Below are 22,825 nucleotides of genomic sequence, written 5' to 3'. Positions count from 1 at the left end.
AGGGGATTTGAACATTGTCTATTCTTCTTGAATTCTCCATGCCAGCTGATGGCGGTAATGCACCAACCGTGGTTACCGACCGCCAATAAAACTCAAAGAAGAAAAGAATGATGACTTCCGTAAATCACTAAACGACTTCCGGGAGGCGCTAATGTTAGCTTGAAGCTAGTTTATCATTAACACTGTGTTCCTAAGGCTAGATTATTCTTTAATTGTTGCCATGAATTAAAACCGAACTGTCCATTCAGTAAAACGTCTCGGTAAGTAAAACCTGTACCGTTAAAGTTAAACAATAGTCGTCTCCCCCCCCCGTTGGTTTATGACTTAAAAATAACATTTGACAATAGTGAGCTAATTTAGCACGGATGTTTACACAGCTGGTTTCGATAACTCCTCGCTCCTATTAGCTGCTGTTTGCCTCGATAGTTTCCTGGTTACTTCCTGTCACCTCGGCTCAACAAGGCTCTTCATCCCAAGCGAATATGTTTGTCCTGGTGACATTGGCCGGGTAGCATTTATCATGAGAGTTTACGTTAGCGGTGGGTGTCATCAGTGAACAGCTGTTTCTTTTAACAGACCGGGCATCGCGTCGTCTGAAGTTGTTGTCCCCCCCCCCCCCCGCGTGTCTTCACCGCGACCTGACTGGACAGACAGAGAGGTGTCGGTCATGTACGCCTCGGGGAAGTACAGCGCGCGGGGTCCTGCCCTCATCCCGCGGATGAAAACGAAGCACCGCATATACTACATCACCCTGTTCTCCGTGGTGCTGCTCGGACTCATCGCCACCGGGATGTTTCAGTTCTGGCCCCACTCCATCGAGTCCACAGCCGACTGGACCCTGGACAAACGCAGCGTCCACGACGCGCCGCTGATCCGCCTGCCCGTCTCCAGCCCCATACCCGAGAGGGGGGACCTCAGCTGCCGCATGCATACTTGTTTTGATGTGTACAGATGTGGCTACAACCCAAAGAACAGGATCAAGGTGACGACCCCACGAAACATGTTTCACCTCACTGGTTGTTCCTCGCAGTGGTGGAAGAAAGTCATTTATTTAAGTAGAAGTACTAATATTCCATTACAAGTAAAAGTCCTCAATTAAGAAAACATGTGAACACATTGTCTGAAAGATGTACTTAAAGTATCGTAAGTAAAACTGCAAATTATGCTGTAAATGCTCAGTCGGTGTTCTAATATATCAGATGTTTCTGGATTATTAGTACTACTGCATTAATGTGTATTTTGGTGCTCTACTTATTTAAGTGTGTGTTTATTTTAACTACTTTATGTACTGTTGGTTAGTTTAATCTACAGCAACACATCATATTCCCTAAGATTACATTGCATTTGTAAAATCATCTCTAAAATATCAACAAGCTCAGAAACCTGCATTTTCCAGTTGATCCAAGTAGGTATCAAAATAGTTAATCATGTACATCTAATGCTTAAGTTTATCCCCAAAATTATTCAGATTTGGAGATGCACGGTTTTCACTGGACAGGAAAGGTATGAAAAGCTGAAATCTGAAAAGTAACCAAAGATGTCAGACAAATGTGGTGCAATAATAAGTATTATATAATATTAACAATAAAAATAAATTTAGAGGAGTAGAAGTATAAAGTTGCATACATTTTACTTTAATAAAGTAAAATACCTCAAATTTGTATTTAAGTTCAGTACTAATGAACCTCCTGCTTTTGTAGGTCTACATCTACCCTCTGCAGAGGTTTGTGGATGAATTGGGGGTTCCCATCAGCAGCACCGGACTGTCTCGAGAGTACAATGACCTGCTCAGTGCTATTTCTGACAGTGACTTTTACACGGATGACGTCACCAGGGCTTGTCTTTTTATCCCGTCTGTTGATGTGCTGAATCAGAACTCCCTGCGGATCAGGGAGACTGCCCAGGCTCTGGCTATGCTGCCCAGGTAAATGTTTACAATAGACCCATCTTAATCAGTTTTAATCACGTAGTCGAGTTTAACTGCCTCGTCACTTTCAGTTTCTCTGTAGCCACGCTTCTTAAATTTTTTAATCCCCAAAATATTCATATGTGGTGACTATATATTGTGCATGTCGGAAACCAAACAGTATCCTTTGAATACCTAATAATATATTGTTTAACATCCTACATTATCATTACATCCTAAAATGTCAGAAATAACGACCGATGCCCTCATAAGATAGGAATGTCACACGGGCTTACTGATATCTCAAACTTTCTCTTTTCTGGCTGCCATTATTTCATACCACCATTTTTAATAAAACGTTTTCTATGCAGGAAATTTGCTAAACTGCCATTGTTTAATTTTATATCATTCACATAATCTGCACATTGACCTGTTATTGCAGCACTAATGTTGCTTATGTTTCTGTAGATGGGACAAAGGGATGAATCATTTACTTTTCAACATGTTACCTGGGGGCCCTCCTGACTACAATACCGCCTTGGATGTGCCCAGAGACAGGTAGCTACCATAAATCTTAAACGCTATCTCAGTGGTTAAGAAAGGCTTCATTATACTCTGAATCATTGTGAAATAAAAAATGACCAATTATGATTTAATTCCACGCCGTCCTTAGTACTGCATATTCAAATTATCCAGAGCAATTATGTACATTGCTGGCTGGTTGTAGTTAACAGCTGCTCATATTTAGATCAGAGATAAAGGTTGCTCTCATAGTCTTGGTTTCCACTTCCGACTTGTAGGTATAAATTAAAAAGAGAATTTCTTGTTTTTGTATATTCTGTTTCAGGGACAGTTAAAATAAGTTTTCAAGCAAAAATTGGATAATACAACCGTAAGTTGTATTTACTAAACTACAGTCACTCAGATGGTGTTGAATGATCGGATGATGAAGATGATTTGATGAACATGAAAGAGCTTATATGATAGCAGGTAGCAGATAATGTATTTTCCAGAGGCTTTGAGGGGACATTTCAAATCCGGCTGAGACCGAGAACACTATCTTTAGCTGTAAAGAATTTCCTGGACTCATCCAGCTGGAGTCCATTTGGCATGGAGCCTCATCAGAACCAGGTGTGTGTGTGTGGCGGTATGTTTCCACTTTAGATTCACCTTGCCTGTGAATAGAACAGAATACAAAATACATTTCATCACCTAGTGGACTATATGGGATCTATTAACCAGGCCACTTAGCCTTATCTGATGTCACTTTATGTCTTACATCAGCATTGCTGGTAGCAAAAAATGCCCACACAAAGTAAAAGAGTTAATTGATAAATTTGTGTTGTGTAACGGTGTGTTCCTGTTGCTAATTTGTGTTGAGGTCCCCTTTTTGTGGAAGCATCATTACAGTCCAGGTCCATTTGTTTCAGAGCGCTGCTGGCTGGAGGGGGTTTCTCTACATGGACCTACCGACAAGGTTATGATGTCAGCATCCCAGTTTACAGCCCCCTTTCTGCGGATGTCGAGCTGCCTGAGAGACAGCCAGGGTGAGCACATGTCATGCATTAACTCTCATTATCCTGTTTGAGTGTCACATCATGACCTAATTACAGTCACTTTACCTTTTCTGTGTGAACTTTGCATGTTCTCCCCGTGTTGTTCACGTGGGTTTCCTTCGAAGACATGTATGATTGGGTTTATCTTCCTGTAAAGACCCCTGCCCAAGGAACTGACAAAACAACTGGAGTTGTTCCACGGTTGCTGCATTGTGTGGCTGCCCACTCTTCCTAATGTGTGCAACACAGAATGTGTCTCACTTCCCCACAGGGATTAATAGACTACTTTTGATTTAAAAAAAAAAAAAAAAAATCTGTGAAAAACCTCTCTACATACAGCGATCAGTATTTATGAGGGACTTCTAAATATAATACAAATTAATTGGTGTTCATCGAGACTAAGAAGAGGTTTTTTTGGGTTTTTTTTTATAGTCAACAATATAAAATATAACTTAATAAGAAGTTGCATATCTCCTGTCTCCATTTGCCTAGGCCGCGGCGCTACTTTATTCTGTCTTCACAAACTGCCATTCACCGGGAGTACCGCGCCGAACTGGAACGTTTGAAGGAAGAGAATGGAGAAGCACTGCTCCTCCTGGACAAGTGTAGCAACCTCTCACAGGGTGCTGCTTCTGCACGAAAACGGTGCTACAAGGGGCAGGTCTATGACTACCCACAGATCCTGCAGGTGGGAAGCACAACTGCATAAAAACTATCTATTTCAAGGATGAAGACTATCAAGCTGTACTATCTTTAAATTTCTAGAAATCCAATCTACAAGAAATTTCCATCTCAATTTCCAGTGTTTGTACTACAGATAGTTTGTGCATATCAAGGTACAATGGATAATTTATACATCTTATTAGCTTATATTTTACTACTCCGTAACAATGGGCACAGCACTTCCTGAAACCTGATAGTTCCTGGTACTTCAGGACCTCATTGGGAGCTGAACCCTTTTGGGGATTATAAATTACAGCACAGAAAGTAACACTAGAACTAATTGACTACGTTGTGGTTGAAGTTAAGTTCCTAAAATCAGAAGTGGTAGGTGGAGGCTGGTTTTTGTTTTGTACAATGTTAAATCACGTTGATATTTTTCTCCCAACCTGTCTCTACAGGAGTCTTCATTCTGTGTGGTCTTGCGAGGGGCACGTTTGGGTCAGGCTGCCCTCAGTGATGTGCTGCAGGCCGGCTGTGTTCCCGTCATCCTGGCTGACTCTTACATTCTTCCATTCTCTGAAGTGCTTGACTGGAAAAGGTCTGACTAAGTCTTAAAACAGTGTAAAATAAGTAAATGATTTGACAGCCTGTCATTTTTAGTTTACTAATTTAAGGTCTCTGTTTCTGCACAGGGCATCTGTAGTTATTCCAGAGGAGAAACTATCAGAGATGTACACCATCCTAAAGAGCATTCCTCACCGACAAGTGGAAGAAATGCAGAGACAGGTACAAGTATCAAACTGAAGAAAAAACATCTCTTAGCAAACTTTTGCAAAGTGCCTTACATTCGGTTCCAGTTTGAGAACTCAGATTGACATGGTGGTCAGAGGTGTTGTCACTTGGGTTGGAGCACTTGCATGTCGTGTCTGAGATGTGTCTGTTTCTTAACCAGTCAAGTCTGGGGAAGCCAAAACAAATTTCACGTGATGTGCAAAAGACAGAAATTTGGATACTAACCCCACTTTTTGTAAGTTTGAATTTCCTCCTTTGCTCAGTTTAGATTTTAAAAGGCTTTCAGAAGACTCACCTATGTTGATTTTAGCTCGAGTGAAATGCACGGAAGACGGCTTGCTCTCTTTCCATTTGATATCTGTATTGAGCCACAATAAACACAAGAAAAAGCAGCCATGTTAGAAGTGCACCAGTTCAGCTGCTCCTCATTCCCTTGTATCAACTCTAGTCCATTTACCAATTATACTGGCCAAACAGACATTTTAGGCCAAGGGCTCAGAGATGGGCTCAGGGTTGGATTACACCAGACAAGCTCAAAAACATGGCTTGCTCGTTGGGTTGTGGGGTTTGGTGGAGGTATTCTGCTGTGGACTGCTCACAGCAACTTGGTAGCATAGATCTGATACTGTTATTCATTGGTCACAGTACTCCACTGCCTGCTTTGATGGATGATGGATTGAACTTGTTGCATATCGAGTTTTGTCTGAGACATCCATATACTGAAGTAATTTAGTGTGAATTACTTACATCAGAGCTTTTGTGCTGTTGGTTAAATATCTGACTCTAAACCCACACTAGAATCATTACGGTGTGCTGTCCTATTAAACCGACAAGTATTGGGAAAAAAAATCATCAAATTTGGTCCGGTTTATTTTTAATTTTTTTTAACCAACATTAAATGAGGATTAGTGATTTATAACCTGAATTATCATTTGAATATTTTAAACAAAGTTTCTCAGCAGACTTTTACTTAATCATAGGTTAAAATGCCAAGAAAGCAAGATACCTGCATCCTACTTGTCTGGCTTCATTCATACATTTGCAATGTGTGTGCTGTAGGCCCATTATAAAAATCCATGTAAGCACTTAACACATAGCTTGCTGATGATAATAGGTGCATCCTAATATCCATACCTGCTGTATTTATGAGTAGCCATGGGCCTACTTCTGTGATGTATTTTCAGTAATTGCCACATTTCCCAAATACCTCATAAGATTGTGAGCATATGAATATAAATCAGAGGTCACAGTGGCACACTTGATTAATACAATTATTCCGATTAAAGTCAATAGCAAGACGGTCACTAGAAGGATCCCTGGGGACTCTCGGCCCACACAGAATATTTATTCTATTAATGTCTACAAATAATTCTCAATGTAATAGATATATTATTTCAAGGAATAAACTAATCATCTACATCCCTTTTATAATATTTATTTTAGGCAGAAAATACAAGATGAACATAATAAAACTGTTTGGGCCTGTTTATGATACAACCAAAACAATTCCAAGTAAACATAAGGTGTTTATAGCAGGTTCATATCCACATGTAGGGCAGGTCAGTTTGAATAGCTCTGCACTACAATTACAGTTACTGTCAGATGACAGTAAATGTCGCAATAATTTTTAAAAAATCGAACAAACCTTAAACAGGGGTTTATGTTTTGATGTGGTCTGTTGAGCTGATGTACTTCATAATTTTGCCAACAGAGGGCTCAGCAGTCCTTGCCTTCATACAGCGCTACGTTCCCATGTGGTCTGACTTATGCTTACAAATGTAAAAATAGTATTGGACAATGCACACTTGCCTCAACGGAAATACCATGTAATGAAAAACTCATGTTTTTTTCATCTGTCTCGATTAAGGTTTTGTCAATATATATTATAGTCACAACTTTTTAGAGTCAGTGGCTGAAGAAGTACCTGTTATATCACAGCCAAATGGCTCCTCCAGCAAAAAATCATGGGGAAAAATTTGTTGTTTAGGTCATTTGGTTGGGAGACCGAAAACTGTTTGACTAAAGCATTTAATAGATACATGCTTTTTGGGTAAAAATGAATAGAATTGAATCCCCAAATTAGTGTTAATTTTGATAGTTTTTTTCTTTTTTTTGTTGTTGTGACCAAAGCAAAGAAGGATGCACATTTGGTGAGCTTAAGGAGTAAGTCTTCTCTGAGACCTGATCAGATTGTGATAGTCTACTGTTGAGCTTCCACCAGTAGTCAGCAGACTTGATTCAGACAGCTCAACTCCTTTTGAAATTTGAGATGATGTAATAGCATCCATTTGGGTCACATTTTAAAGGCCGCATACTAAACAGCTGTGAGATGTTAACAGTCCTCAAGTGAGGCCACTGAGCCCATGTTTGTGTACTGAGTCCCGTGAGTTTTGTTTGGGTCATACCCTCAAAATGGGACACATACACTACAGATATTTATAAGATTAGTAGAGTCAAATAAATTTTGTTATTAGATTAGAATTATAAAATAGGAGGAGGGAGTTCTTGCCTAAAATGGAGTTCAACTTCCTCCTCATCCTTTCCTCTACTGTTGCCTTAAATATTGAGCCTCAACCTGACCAACAGATTATTTTTTTTAGTCTGTTAAACCTACCTTTCTCCTCAACTTTATTGTGGTCTCCTATACACTGTACACTGGCTGCAGTTGATTTATAGATGATGTGAAGTCTGTCTTCTCTCTTCACCCCCACACTGTCTGCTTTTCTTCAGTCCTTTTTTACCTGCATCCCATCATATTGAACTGAACATTTAGGATAATGGCTGGTGTCCGTGTCTTTTTGGTCAGTCAATAATGTCACAACAGCTCCTTTATCGTACCCATCTGGAGGTGCAAATTTGATCTCCTTGAACGACCAACCAAGGTCCTCCACCAGATTCCTATTCTCTTTCCTTACTATCATAAATGCAGGAGTTATGAGAAGTTTACTGCTCAAAGTTAAACATGAGATCTAAAGCGTAAAGGCTGAACACAGGAGGACAGTACTACCCCGGGCTGTGCCTTTGTGTTCTACTGCAGAATGTTTTAGAGCCACACAAACTAGATTGGAAGTGTAGCAGTCTGTAATCTAGGAAACCAGTGGGTTTACTGGCACCAGGACTGTGTAATCCCACCTTTATTTTAGCTGCTCTAAAAAGGACTGATTTAAACAGGGTAATTGATTATTAAATTGCGAGTGAGTGGGTTTATGTGTGCATGTCTATGTGCGCGTGTGTGTGGAAATGTTTTGATCACAGTTAAAAGTAAAGTGCTAATAAATCTTGAGCAAAACAATATTCCCAGTGAACAGCTCACATGATTGAAGCAGACTTGGTTTTTGCTGCTGTTTTTGATTATGTCAAAAACACTAATGATTGCCTGGGTCTGTCCACAGCTCAGTGGCTGGCAATTCCGCTCTATAGGTTTAACCATCTGTCAGGCACTTGACAACTTCCACTGAGTTAAACAAAGCGACGCAGACTACTGTCAGCTATACTGTTTCTGTTCATCACTTTGACCTTTTTGTTTTAATGATTTCAAATAACCAAATAGTGGGAGCTGCTGGGGATGTCTTTAAACCAGAAGGAAATGAGAAGATTATTTGGTTTTAACTAAGCATTACATCAGATGTCTCCTACGCTTGACTTGCATTGTTTCTCACCATTGACTGCAGGTTTATGGTTATAAATTACGTCATACATACTTTTTTTAATTAGTGAAAAAAATGTTGAATAACTCATGAATTGAGTGGGTCAGTGTTGCCGTATTCGCTGCACCTTTTTTTTTTTTTTTTTTTTTTCCAGCAGAAGAACAAACAGGAACGTAGACTACAGGCTGAATACTGAAATCGAAAGACAGAGTGAGGGTTTCTCTTCTCTCTTGCAGTGATGTCTGTTCTTCCCCGCTCATAAAAATTCCTGCAGGCGCTGGGAGAGGGTGGAGGGTGGCGGTATGGGCCCCCGGGCCAGCACAGTTTGCTTTCTGCCTCCTCCCGGTTGGAAAAGAAACTTTCATCACTGGCTGATTTATAGGCCACCGGGATTCTCTCTGGGGATTAGAAAGTCTTTTGGATTCTCCTCACCCTCTCTGTAAAAATAAATGCTGTTTTTGTGTAGTTGTACATCTCCAGCTTTTCGTCTCATAAGCACACATCAGCGATTTCGCGTATTTACGTTTTCACAAGATCTTTGTTTAACACACATTGGCCAATAATAGACATAGGTACATTTCATTAGAAGAGGAGATAGAAACTATAAGGAAGCTGACTTCTCTCCATGGAAACACTCAAATATTCAAATCCTGTGTCTCCTACAGTTTGTGTAATGGATGAACTGATGGAGCCGGGTCAGTGTAGCATGGTGCCTCCTGGCAGGAGATAGTGTTGTTTGAAGCTTCATTAACTGTTATAGGCTTTTCTCACCTCTGAACTGTCCCTTGATGTTTCTTTATTGTCAGAGCTTAAATTAGCTACCTTGAATATACAAAGCAGATATTGTTTTACATGCTTGTAGTTTTGACTAAATGAAACTAAGTGAAGTGAATTGCGATTGAGGGCAGTTGGAACTGGATATTCCAGCATCCAATGTGATAATATCAAGGTATGGGTTAAGAGTTTACACTTATCATAAAGTCTGCTATTTAAAGCAGAGAGCTGTTGAAGTAAAACAGACACAGTCAAAAGAGATTTCATAGGGCTTCAGAGAAAAGTTGTTGAAAGACAAAGAGTCTTGAGAGGGCTGCAAAATTGTCTTATAAAGATCTGGACCATGGGGAAATATCTGGATTTTACAGTTATGACTTCACACTGTTATTTTCTGCGATGGCCGTACTCCATTGCATAAGATAAGAGTAAAAATAAAAAAATGTTTTAGAAGCAACATCATGTCAACAGCTGACTGAAATAACATCTTATTCAGTTTAATGTAAATTTTTGCCGTTCACGTAAACATAGTTATTGTGATCAGCTCAGACATGAAAAGTACAATTTCTGTTCCTTATTATTGATATTTTCATCACGGTCACTTAATCTGATTGTCATTTTTGTTAAGTCAGTACAAATATGCATCATGTTATTCTCTTGGCTACATCAAAGAAACATCTCTGCAAGTTAAATAGAGGGGGGGGGTAGATTTAGTTTAATGTGCAATGTTGATCCTAAAGCATGTGTTGTGTTTGCTTTTTCTTGCCCATTTTTGTTTATACAGATACATTGAAAGTAGTTATGTTCATTTGTTTCTAGGCAAGGTGGTTCTGGGAGGCCTACTTCAGCTCCATGAAGGTGATTGGCTTGACATCGCTCCAGATCATCAATGACCGCATTTACCCGTACGCTGCACGCACCTATGAGCAGTGGAACAATCCACCTGTGGTGGTACGTAACAGTGAACACTTGATGTTGACATGCATTTTGTATATTTGTTTAGCAAGATTATTGTATTATCATTGCGTTCTAACATTATTATCTTCAGTTGTGTTCTGTTATTTTGCCATCTCTATACTCTGAAGGCTGTTCTCCTCCAACACAGCTCTATAATCTATACAGTAGTGTGTTCTACTGCGCTAAGCCACTCAGATGTATTCCTATAAGTCCTTTTATTGCAGACATCTGAATGACACTCATCCAGAATGAAGTTTTGGCCTTTCAGACGCTCACAGTGTCACATAAGCTCTCCCCCTCTTCTGTGCCTTGTAAATCGAAGCCTCTAGTGGAGTGACAGTAGATGCATTCCCCCTTTCTGAAGCGCCACACATGCAGCGCTTCACATTTTGGTGTACACCCAGCCAGCTCTGAGGCAGCCAGTTTGTGTCAGCAGTTCTGTACTAGGAGGATGCCTCCGCTGTGGTGAAAAATAAGTTCCTGTACGTCTGAGTCATTGCGTTTGTAGAGTACACTGGATGCGAAGAATGGTGCGTGTGTTTAGCATCCCTGTGGTTGTGGGAGTTTGTGGCTGCAGACATCTTGGCTGGGCGACCATCTCTCAGGAGTTGTTAATCAGCCCGGTCTGATGTCGAGTCTCCTCCATCCTCCGCCTGTGGGATAGAGGCGTGTGCTTGTCAGCGTGTGTAGATGCATAATAATGCCTGTGGATCTGTCGGATGCCTACAAGGATCCCAGTATAAGTAGATCTACTGAAATTCTAAGATAAGAAAGGTGGCAGTCACAGTGAGGATGCATGGGTGTTAACAAGCAGTGCTCTAATGTTGGTTTTTTTGGTGATTTCAGTCAAATCTTTTCAGTTATTCAGGATTAACTGTTCGAGAAACTACATTATCTGGCTGTTTTTTCTCTGAGCAGGTAGCATGTAATCAACAGTTGCTCTTGACATTGCCCACTTGTGTCTAAACATTTTGTCAGAGCGTCCAACCCAATCCGTCCAATCTATCAGCATTACGCTGGTTTCAAAGTTTTTCCAGACGCAGAGGAGGTTAATTGTGTCAGGGTACAGACCTTTGGCCATTCCTGCCTCAGATAGGAGATGAAGTGTTCTCTGGATGGATTCAGTGAATGGATGGTGAGAAGAACTTGCACACAGCACTAAATAAATCAGGCAGACATTTCTCCCCCTCTCGTCTTATAGTCTTTGGGATGGTAATTGAAAGCACATTGCCCAGGACTGCTGGTGCCTTTGGAGAGGGGGGTTCAGAATAAGGGACAAGCTGCTTTTTGTTTGAGATTTGTAGGTAGGGGTTTATACATTACAAGAGCTGAGGCATCTCAGACTTTCAAATTTGTCTGAGTTTAAAACATTTTTGTCGCAATTGGGACCTGCGTGTGTATTGGGGCATTTTTGTTTTAACTTTGTTTTCCTGAACATATGATTTGAATTGAAAGAACTGCTATGAGGTTTAAGTGCAGACTTTCAACTGCATATTAAAGGTTTATATTCACATTTGATTAACCATTTACTGTAAAATATATCAGATGAAATCCCCCAAGGGTAAAAAGGGTGCACTGTTTAATTCAATTCAATTTTATTTATATAGCGCCAAATCACTAAACAGGTTATTTCATGGCACTTAACACATTAAAGTCTTTACAGCAGAACTTTACAACATTATACAGAGAAACCCAACAATTCAACAATTCCCACATAAGCTAAGAGGGAAAAACTCCTCTTTAAGAGAGAAAAACCTCCAAAAGAGGGAAGAAAAAACTCCCTTTAACAGGAAGAAACCTCCAACAGAACCAGGCTCAGAGGTGAGTGGAGCATCTGTTAACAGAACCGGACTCAGAGGTGGGCGGAGCATCTGTTAACAGAACCAGGCTCAGGGGTGAAGAACATCTGCCTGGACCGGTTGGGGTGAGAGGAGAGTCAGGATGATGTGGTTCTATAAGATCTGTCAGGATGATGTGGTTCTATAAGATCTGTCAGGATGATGTGGTTCTATAAGATCTATCAGGATGATGTGGTTCTATAAGATCTGTCAGGATGATGTGGTTCTATTAGATCTCTGTCAGGATGATATGGTTCTATTAGATCTCTGTCAGGATGATGTGGTTCTATTAGATCTCTGTCAGGATGATGTGATTCTATAAGATCTATCAGGATGATGTGGTTCTATAAGATCTGTCAGGAAGATGTGGTTCTATAAGATCTGTCAGGATGATGTGGTTCCATAAGATCTGTCAGGATGATGTAGTTCTATTAGATCTGTCAGGATGATGTGGTTCTATTAGATCTCTGTCAGGATGATGTGGTTCTGTTAGATCTGTCAGGAAGATGTGGTTCTATGAGATCTGTCAGGATGATGTGGTTCTATAAGATCTGTCAGGATGATGTGGTTCTATTAGATCTGTCAAAGCTAAAACAAGAGAAATATTATCTCTAAATCCCATCAGTACTCTTGCTGCAGCATTTTGGATCAGCTGCAGGTTTTTAATGAGTAATTTGGACATCCTAACAACAAGGAATTACAATAATCCACCCTGGAAGTAACTAATGCATGGATTAATTTTTCTGCATTACGCCGAGGAAGGATTTTCCTGATTTTGTTAATATTACATAGATGCAATAGTTGTGAACACCTTCAATAGCCTTAAAAGCCAAAATTAAATAAATAACATAACATAACGCTGTCCCAATACAAATGAATTGTACTGTCTTGTGTTACACCTTTTTTGCTTGTATCTTTCAATGATACATTTAAATATTATATTTAATTTACTACCACTCTGCCCCTTTATCTGTGTACATACATAAAGTAATACTTCATACCAACAGTAATAAACAAGATACCAGCAATTGAAGTATTGCTTATTTGTGCCAGTTAAAAGTTGAATAATAAAATGTTTTGGCTTGAATGTTTCTACATAAATAGGCATTTTTAATCCTCGTCAGTCCTTCGTTTTATCTTGTTCCTAATCTCCGTACCTTTGAGGCTGTCTTAGATTAGTGAAGAACCACTAAGCAGTTCAAATAACCAAATAAGATTCTTTTTTTTTAAACGTAAATATAAAGTATAACAAACATAGCAACTCCTTCAGATCTGTAGGTGACACATTGAGCTGCGGCTTTCTTTTCATCTAATTTGTTCTGTTTGACAAATAACTTAAGTGGTCTCTGTGTCTCTTATTCCGTTCTAATGAGTCTGTGCTGCGTATATGTGTCAGTTTAATTATTTCCCCCTCTGTTTGTATGACAATGTGTGAACGACCACAGGGAAGTTTCCACTTGCCAGTAAAGTGAGTTTTTATTGGTGGTGAAGTGACTGATGTTGTGTAAAAGCCAGTGACTGTGTCTCTGTTGACAGACTTGTGTTGATGCCGTGGAAGGAGCCACATAATCACTCTGTGGCCACCTGCAACCAGAGGAGAAACAGGGTTTATATGTACTTCAAGAAGCCCGCAGATTTACTGTTAGATGTGCTCTCTTTGCCTCTTTCAGACTGATTGTCACTGTAACCAGGGTGGAACATTTTGGGAGCCTTTGATGAAGTTTATCAAAAGTAGACCCTGATGCTCTTATATTTGTCATTGTTACGGTCGCACATGTTTGATAGTGAAAGATAAGAGTAGCCTTTTTTTTTTTGTCTTGAAAAAAACAACCCTAATAAGAAAAGTTATTGTTAGCATCGTGGCTATCACTGGTTATCTTTTGGCTTACGCCAATCCAATGTGTGCCCATAACTGTTAAAGTTTTGCGTACCCACATACCATCAGAAAACTCCTGTGGCTTCCTCCCTTTAACAGTGTCATTTGATCTAAGCTGGAGTCAGTGCGACTCCCAGAATTTACAGGCCATTTTAAAGGGGAGCAATGAAAGAAAAGGCCAAGTCCCACACTGACGATAGACGGCCGCTCAGCACAACCTGGCAAACTCTACTCTTTCACTGCCCCCGCCCCGCCCGGTGCCTCTTCCTCCTCCACCTGGTCCCACCCCATTCCTCATGCTTCCCACAAGAGTTTCACTTATCATAATGACATCACAAGAGTAGCAGACACAGGAGGATACACAACCTGTCTTGTCAAACTCCTTCCTGACCTCTCTTGTCCTTCTGTGCTGCTGCTGTTGCTTCTGTGGGGTTTAATCGGCACTCTGACTGGAACCTCTTGGCACTAAGTGCTCTGCCTCTGTTCACCCCTGAGAGACAGTATTGGACAATTCTTGCTCCATTATTTATATATATATAAAAAAAAAGCAGAACATCATCTGGAAATTACGGCAGGTGACCTCACTGTCCAGTGAAGCACAATTATAGTGCATTAAATCATGGAAACCATGACGGATGAGTCTGACAGAATGAATGAGACTAACTCGACTGCAGCTTTCCATAGAAATACAAAAAGAGTGAATGCTAACTGTTGAAAGAAGATATTTCAAACCTCTGAAGTTTGTTTTTCTTTGTTTTCTTGTCCTGTGTAGAAGTGGTCCAGTGTGAACAGCCCTCTATTCTTACCACTCATCCCACCAAGAGCTCCTGGCTTCACAGCAGTGGTGTTAACCTACGATCGCGTTGAGAGTCTTTTCCGGGTCATCACAGAAATCTCCAAGGTGCCTAGTTTGGCTAAGCTGCTGGTGGTGTGGAATAACCAGAACAAGAGCCCTCCTGAAGGTTAGTGACACAGATTCTAATAAAAAATAATACATTTCATGAAATACTCCAAGATATACATTAGCTGTTTGACGACCGAGTTACAAGTTTATTAGGTCAAACTAAACTAGTTAGCTAAAAGTACAAGAGTCCAATAAAATAGTGTTGCAATAAATACTACCTTAAAGTGTTTCTAACACTTCTTGTTACAGAATATATCTCTAGCCATACTAACACGTCTGAAAACACGTAACACATGACCATTCACCTACACTGGGCAAGCCACCCAAAACTGGTGATACGCAGTGTTCGGTGACCAAGAAGATTGTGTGACCTGTAGTGTTTTAGCAGGTTTGGTTTGGTTTAGGCAAGAGTGTGATGGTTAGAGTAAGAATATCACAGCAGGTCACAAAATCTGATGGATCACCAAACACCGGCCCTCCATTAGAGCAGGTGATGCAGCTGGACACTGGAGTTGTCGTAAGTTGTTTTAATAATAGCTTCTAGGCTGGCATAGCATATTAAATAATAAAATGTACCCGCACAACAGCTTAGAGTTTAGACTACAAGGTCAGTAATGCCTGTAATTGGTTATTCATGTTCAGTTAAGCACTGGTACTGAAAGATGATATAATTTGTTGTCTTACAGAAAAGGGTCATGTGATATGGGTGAGATGAAGCAGTATAGGATACATTGAGTGAATAAATCTAATCAAGAAGTGAATGTAGTTGTACGTGTCATTGTTTTCAATAGTCGCTGCTTCCACTTATCCAAACTAAAACACAATCCTGGAGTTTTCAAACCAAAACTGTGTTAGCAGTGATTCCAAAAGTCTCAGTATTAAGGGCACCATGAAAGTCATATGTTTTAAAACAAAAACGTGTTCGTGTGTAACCAGTCTGCGTGCTGCTAAATGACTGATTTAATTATTTGTACCCACAATTTAGTCCCCACTTCCTGCTCATGACAGCTGCCACGCTGAAAGCGAAAGTCATTAGCTCGATACCAATGAGTGTAGCTGAGCTAGTAATGCCACTAAAATTACGTATGGACTTCATGTGAGTTACTCTAGTTTTCCTTTTCCCTTTCTCTGTCCACATGATTGTGGTTGTTAAAACCCAAAGTGAATGCTCTGCTGCGCAACAGATGAGTGATAATGGCGAGAGCAGCCAAGCCTCATCTCTCCACAATAACAAGCTGAATGCGAGCGCCACAACTGTCTGGATTTCTGTTTCACAGAGCAGTTTGGTGACACATTGCATCAAACAGAAAAGAGTATTAATCAATCAGTCAGACCTTCTTTGTGCTTTACAGTAAAAACAATACCAACCCCCCTCCACACACACACACACACACACACACACATCACAATCAAACCATCCACACTCAACGCAATAAATAAATACACTGCAGAGAACAGAATCAATCAAATGAGGAGCAGAGGAAACGCTATCTGTCACACAGATTTGTAATGAGGAAACACCAGAGGAAGGGATTAGAGTTCAATAAAAAATAAAAACCAACTAAAATGCATAAATAAATAGTCAAATAATTATATCACTTAAATGATATCAAGACAATTTTATGTTGATGCTTTACTCAATACGCAGCACCCCAAACATAGTCACACTTCATGTATTGGCACCAAGAAGAAAGAAGCCTTTTGTAGGTCTCTACTGATTTACCAGCAATACTCTGTTTAACTTGAATTTTTATTGTCACCTATCTGTTCCTCTGACAAGATTTCATCAGTTGTAGTCCATCACAGATTTGTCATAATAAGCCCTGATTAGTTGTAATTTATTGCTCTGCTCCTGTAATTATTTGCTTCAATATGGCAGATAAGTAAAAAGCAGTTAATCGTACTTTAGCCACTGACAGCTTAACTCGGATAAAGCCCGTTTTCTGACCAAGAACTAAATCTGTCCTACTGTTGTAAGAGTTGGCTAATGTCATGAAGTCGTGAGATGACTTTGAAGTGCTCCCTCATGGCTGTGAGTTGCCTTTTCATTAGAGGCATCAGCGGCGCCTGGCTGGAGCTTTGTGTCTCATTAGCATTAACAAGGAGCCATTGATGGGTCAGACTCACGGGGCTCAGGCCAATATAAAGGCAGATTTCTTCCCCATTCACACCAAGCCTTCATCTGATGTGTTTACGGGCTCTTATTTTGCTTCCTCCTGTGTCTTAAAGATGCTGCTGACCAAGTCGTGTTTTTTACACTTCCAGCATTGTTGCTTTTTTTTTATTTGAGTCTGGAGATCATGTTTTGTTCCACATCTAAATGACATTATGCTTATCAAAATGTCTTGACCTGCTTCTGTGCGTCTGTTCATACTTCTCCTACCTTTGCAGCAGCTGAGATTAACTACCACACTGCTAGACAATAACATAATGGCATAAAACCACAGCTTAGCCTTCACAACATTTACAGTGTCTACATGTTGACCCATACCAAGGTGGGACTAAAGTTTTAAAATTCATATAATAGCCTATAATTCCCTTTCTCTTACGGTCTCATTCCAACCTTGGAAATAAAAGAAGGGATGACAGCAGCAAGGGGAGAGTGAAAGGAGAAACTCAGGGCATTTAACATAGCAGTTTTCCTGACAATAGCTTTTGACAGGAGACCTCAGACATGGTTAGGAGGACCTGGAGCTCCTCTTATAGGCTGCCAGGCCCCAGTTACTCCATTAATGAGGATACACATTCTGTGTGATCCGTCTGTGCCATAGTCCGTGCCATGGACACTGCCCAAGATCTTTGAAACGCTCCCCTGAAAAAACACTTTGTTGCTGTGCCGCATGAAGAATCATACTGTGGTTAAATTTGCACGTGCTTGAGGTTAGAGTAGCGATACGAGTCAGTGAGTGAAGTTAAACTCCCAGAGCACATTTTTCCACTGCCCGTGCAGATTTCAAAATCTCAAGTCAGTGGTAAAGACGTCACAATTCCTCACCCATCTTCAGACACTCATATTTATCATTTTCTTCAGCCCATAAAATATTATAGTATTATAGTGTCACAAAGTGCACACACAGTATATACGGTATCTTTTGTACAGATAAAATTAAACCAATTATTATCAGTTATTTAATTTGATGATTATTTTGTAAATAAATTGCTCGGTCACTGAAATGATAGATAATGGTTTTAAATGCCCGTCAGTTACCCAGAGACCTATGTGATATCTTCAGCTTATTTTATATGACCAACTACCCAAAGATAGCAAACTTATCATGTAGGACAAACACAGCTGGCAAATTTTCACATTTGAGATGCTTGAATCAGCAAATTTTGGCCATTTTTGCCTGAAAAACTGTGTTCAAGCATTTATCAAAACTTTCCGCTCTGTATCTTTGTGTACAAAACTAGAAATGTGTTTCCTCTTTTTATATTTTTATTTATTGTTGTCCTCCTGGCAGAGTCACTTTGGCCAAAGATCGGTGTCCCTCTCAAAGTTGTGCGAACCAAAGAGAACAAACTGAGTAACCGATTCTTCCCCTACGACGAGATCGAGACAGAAGCCGTTCTCGCGATTGACGACGACATCATCATGCTGACATCAGATGAGCTGCAGTTTGGCTACGAGGTGAGGAAAACACTCCCCTTCAAAAAGAAAAAAAACCTTTGACCATGCTTCCCTATCCTGCTCCTGACAGCAGGTATTTCAGGGACCCACTTCAAGTTGATCCCAGAGTTTAAAGTCATTCAGGCAGATTACAGTCCCGGCCTCACTGAGTCGGGGATTTGACTGCCTGCTGAATGTGTTTGATGTTTGACGAATGATGACAGGTCAGGAGCTGATGCTTTCCATGCACATACCTGCTCAGCCCCACTCAGCCCAGAACACTCACCTGACTCCATTTAGAGACCATTTAATAAAATTGTGCTCAGTTTAAGGATAATTACAGGGAATTACAGGCGGGATACAGGAGGTGTCCGTCTGATTGGTGACAGTGCTTCTTGAATTCAGTGAAAGGATCCGATTGGCTGCTGGTGTCTGAGAATATTTTGTAATGAGAGATCGAGATAAAGGATCAGACAGTGGTATTTAGAAATTTAAGATTGACCTTTCATTCTGAGCTCTGAATTGTTCATCAGTGTAAGCCATCAATTCTCAGCTTGGTTCACATGAGCTGAATGTGTCAAACAATCTGTCCTTTGTCCTGCTGTTTTCTCCAGGTATGGAGGGAGTTCCCAGACAGGCTGGTGGGCTACCCAGGGCGGCTGCACCTCTGGGACCATGAGATGGGGAAGTGGAAGTATGAGTCGGAGTGGACCAATGAGGTGTCCATGGTTTTAACTGGAGCTGCCTTCTACCATAAGGTGACCTGAGAAAGGCTGATTGAGCTGTTCACCTACATCTTTCTCACAAGTTTCTCTCAAAGCTATTAATGGCTCAGAAATGATGCACAGAACTAATTTCTGAAAGACACTTGTCAATTACATTCGAAGCAATTCCAGTCCAGCGTTTCCTCCTACATACTCTTGGTTCATTTTGTCAAACTGTCTCCATTGTTGAATGTTGTGTATCTGTTTCTGTTCTAGTACTTCAACTATTTGTACACGTACAAGATGCCAGGAGACATCAAAAACTGGGTGGACGCTCACATGAACTGTGAAGATATTGCAATGAACTTTCTGGTGGCTAACATCACTGGCAAAGCCCCCATAAAGGTACATTCATCGCTCGGACTGGTCTGGGTGTTTTAAGCCTGCAGGAGGAGGCTGACGTAGCTTACCAGTGTCTCTGGGTCTGATCAGCTCTCACCCTTCAACATCACTGCCTCTCCCCCTCCCCATCACACTGACTCTGCCCAGGTGCAGCAGCTCCGAGCTAAAGCCCGACCTTAACCTCCCTTATCGGGGTGTCACTCACTGCCACTCCTCCTCTGAGTGTGTTTTCCTAAGCTTGCAGGGCTCATGCACACCCCGCCATCAAATCTTAGGCTTCACACTTCCCTCCACCTGCATGCAGTCCCTCCTCCCAGCATATCTGGGAAGAAACACTTTCTTCTGCACACGCATACATTCACAGGTTCAGAGCACTGGGTGCCGACATGTGCTGGGGTGATGATAAAGGTTAGGCTTGGGAAAGACCTACATCGTCACCGATGAGACATTTTGCTCCGCACTGTTCTTGTAGGACGTCACAGACTCATTTCATGTGACTGGACAGTTTACTAGCTTCTGTTTGGGCTGCTGAGGTTTAACAAAACGTTGAAGTGAGCGGACATTTCCGGTGTGACTTTGCTCTGCTTCTGTTTAGGTGACCCCAAGGAAAAAGTTCAAGTGCCCTGAATGTACTGCCATTGATGGACTGTCCCTAGATCAGACTCACATGGTGGAGAGGTAAGGCAGTTTGTTTTGGAAATCTTGGATGAAATGAGAAGTCAGTAGAATCAGTTTGTTTGTGTTGTGTGTGTGTGTGTGTGTGTGTGTGTGTGTGTGTGTGTGTGTGTGTGTGTGTGTGTGTGTGTACTCCTCCCTCTTTACTTTGGTTTGATATAATTTGTTTTAAATATTAATCCCATTTGATTTATTTTGTTAGCCAAATAAATTTAAGAAAATGCTGATTTGAATTATACTGTTCATTACACATATAGTGTCTTTAAGGGATTGATTCTTTCTCAGCCTTGTTTACAGTTAACTACAACTAACAGTGTCTGGTTGCAGCGGGAAAAACACAAAGAAACATCAAAATTCAATCTCAATTTAAAACAATCTGTGACTTTATAAAAAACTGTCAGTAATTACTTGTGAAAACTACATAATCTGTTCAGTTACAACTTTAAAATGAGATGCAATCATTTAATTCAATTAATACACATTTTATGTACACAGACACATTTTGTGAGGTGTGTTCAAATAAAGAAACTAGATCGATATCTGGATACAGCCTCTACATGACAGTCAATATATATATGTGTGTGTGTGTGTGTGTGTGTGTGTGTGTGTGTGTGTGTGTGTGTGTGTGTGTGTGTGTGTGTGTGTATATATATATATATGTGTATATATGTATGTATGTATGTATATATATATATGTGTATGTGTGTGTGTGTGTGTGTGTGTGTGTGTGTGTGTGTGTGTGTGTGTGTGTGTGTGTGTGTGTGTGTGTGTGTGTATGTATATATATAGATGTGTGTATGTATATGTATATATATGTGTATATATATGTATATGTATATATACATATATATACTGACATTCCCCTTCAAAGGCTACTTAATGAATCTTTGTTTTGTTTTTTCCTGCTTTTAAAGTAAATATGTGTTTTTTTTGTCAATAGATCGGAGTGCATCAACAAGTTTGCATCAGTTTTTGGAACAATGCCTCTGAAGGTGGTGGAACACCGTGCGGACCCGGTGCTCTACAAAGACGACTTTCCAGAGAAGCTCAAGAGCTTCCCGAACATCGGCAGCCTCTGACCAGCCTGCAGCAGATGTTCGGACCTCCTCACAGACTCAACACTTCAAAACTCGTCACCAACATTGTTTTCTGTGTTAAGTATGCAAAGTAAAGTGGTGCATGTTGAGGTGCCCCCTCAGTTCAAGTGACTTTGACTTTTCTTTTCAAACAATTTAAAATGTAGGGACAGGACATTGAGTGAATAACATCTCAGGGGACACTGAAACCTGAGTATGGTGTTGAGTGTGATGAGAGCGATTTGTTTATTGGGGTGAAAGTTTTTGTCAGACATTTAATGCATAGACTTATGTTACATGAAGTGCTGCTGAGGGTCACCCTGAGCATGATGTTTGATGGACAGGTTACTGTTTTGGTGCTGCAAAATTTGGGCTCCAGCTGCTCTGGAAACAGTCTACAGTGTATATATCTTTATTTTGCAGCAGTGCTGTATGATAGTCATAATTTATGATGCTCCAACATAGGATTTTCTTTTCTTCTTTTTTTTTTTTCTGACATGGACCTTATTCTTTTATCTGTACTATATGAAAAGAAGAAAGTAATAATTGTTGAACTCATATGATATATAGTGAATGATTCAATGACATATCTATGTAGACTTTATTCTATGGTTAACTAAATGGGATGACTCACAGACGATGTAGAGGAAATGTTTCACATACGTTCTGCTTCACACAATCAGATCGGACCATGAGACAAAGCTGGTACCATAAATCTAATATTTAGAGAGAGTAACTGCTGATTTTTAAAGAAGTGATGCTGTGCTACTGGAACATTTTGACATATAATTTTATACTGCTTGAGCAAGCCTTTTGTTGTATTTATATTTATGTAAGAAAAGCAGTGATGCATATTGAAGCATCCACAAAGTCATTTCATGAGCACTGCGTAAACATAACATAATTACTGTATTTATTTGCCATGCATTTAAAGACATACTATATAATGACTAAGTGATTTCCAAAATCCACATTTACATTTTTTAACTGTTGATGCTTACAGTTTTATTTTTCCATTTAACTTGTTTCTGTTTTTGTCCCTTTCATTGCTCGGCCAGTATTTCGGCTGTAACAGTAGGAAAGTGGAACAGTGCGGTCTTTAAGATGTTATATGTTTTTATTTGCCTTTTTTTTATTGTTTTCACGAGGTCAGTGATATTGTCCTGCATTTTTTTGACTGGGTTTATTCACCTAAGTGGATATATGACTTTGTAATACATAATAAGTAAAGACCACACTAACATGTCCTGGACTTTTTGTGTTCTTTTTTTTTTTCCATCAATGTGCAAGTGAGGTGGGAAGAAGATGAAGTCAGACATTTTCCTTTTTCATGTCTGCCTTTAGTTTAATCTGTGAGCGTCCAGAGCAGACCCTCCGTGACACGGCCGATCCACTGTTCCCTCCAGCCTGTCACCTGTTGTTAATATACACTGCCTAATCCACCCTGTTCA

General features: G+C 40.2%; 1 protein-coding gene across 1 annotated transcript; it reads left to right on the top strand.

The window, feature by feature from the left end:
• The first annotated feature begins 125 nt into the window (after positions 1 to 125).
• Positions 126 to 22,620, top strand: ext2 (exostosin glycosyltransferase 2). Its single transcript, XM_069173936.1, has 15 exons — positions 126 to 260; positions 577 to 982; positions 1,701 to 1,924; positions 2,375 to 2,464; positions 3,337 to 3,453; positions 3,955 to 4,150; positions 4,584 to 4,723; positions 4,818 to 4,911; positions 10,155 to 10,286; positions 14,779 to 14,968; positions 18,372 to 18,538; positions 19,132 to 19,275; positions 19,498 to 19,626; positions 20,219 to 20,301; positions 21,239 to 22,620. The coding sequence occupies exons 2-15, from the start codon at positions 668 to 670 to the stop codon at positions 21,375 to 21,377; spliced, it is 2,160 nt and encodes a 719-aa protein (XP_069030037.1). The 5' UTR covers positions 126 to 260; positions 577 to 667; the 3' UTR covers positions 21,378 to 22,620.
• The last annotated feature ends 205 nt before the right edge of the window (positions 22,621 to 22,825 follow it).

This window comes from Embiotoca jacksoni, unplaced genomic scaffold, assembly GCF_022577435.1.
Source record: "Embiotoca jacksoni isolate LCO1_2020_lvr unplaced genomic scaffold, fEmbJac1.0.p SCAF_6, whole genome shotgun sequence".
Taxonomy (NCBI): domain Eukaryota; kingdom Metazoa; phylum Chordata; class Actinopteri; family Embiotocidae; genus Embiotoca; species Embiotoca jacksoni.
The sequence above is the reverse complement of the archived record's forward strand: the minus strand, read 5'-3'. Positions and strand labels throughout refer to the sequence as shown.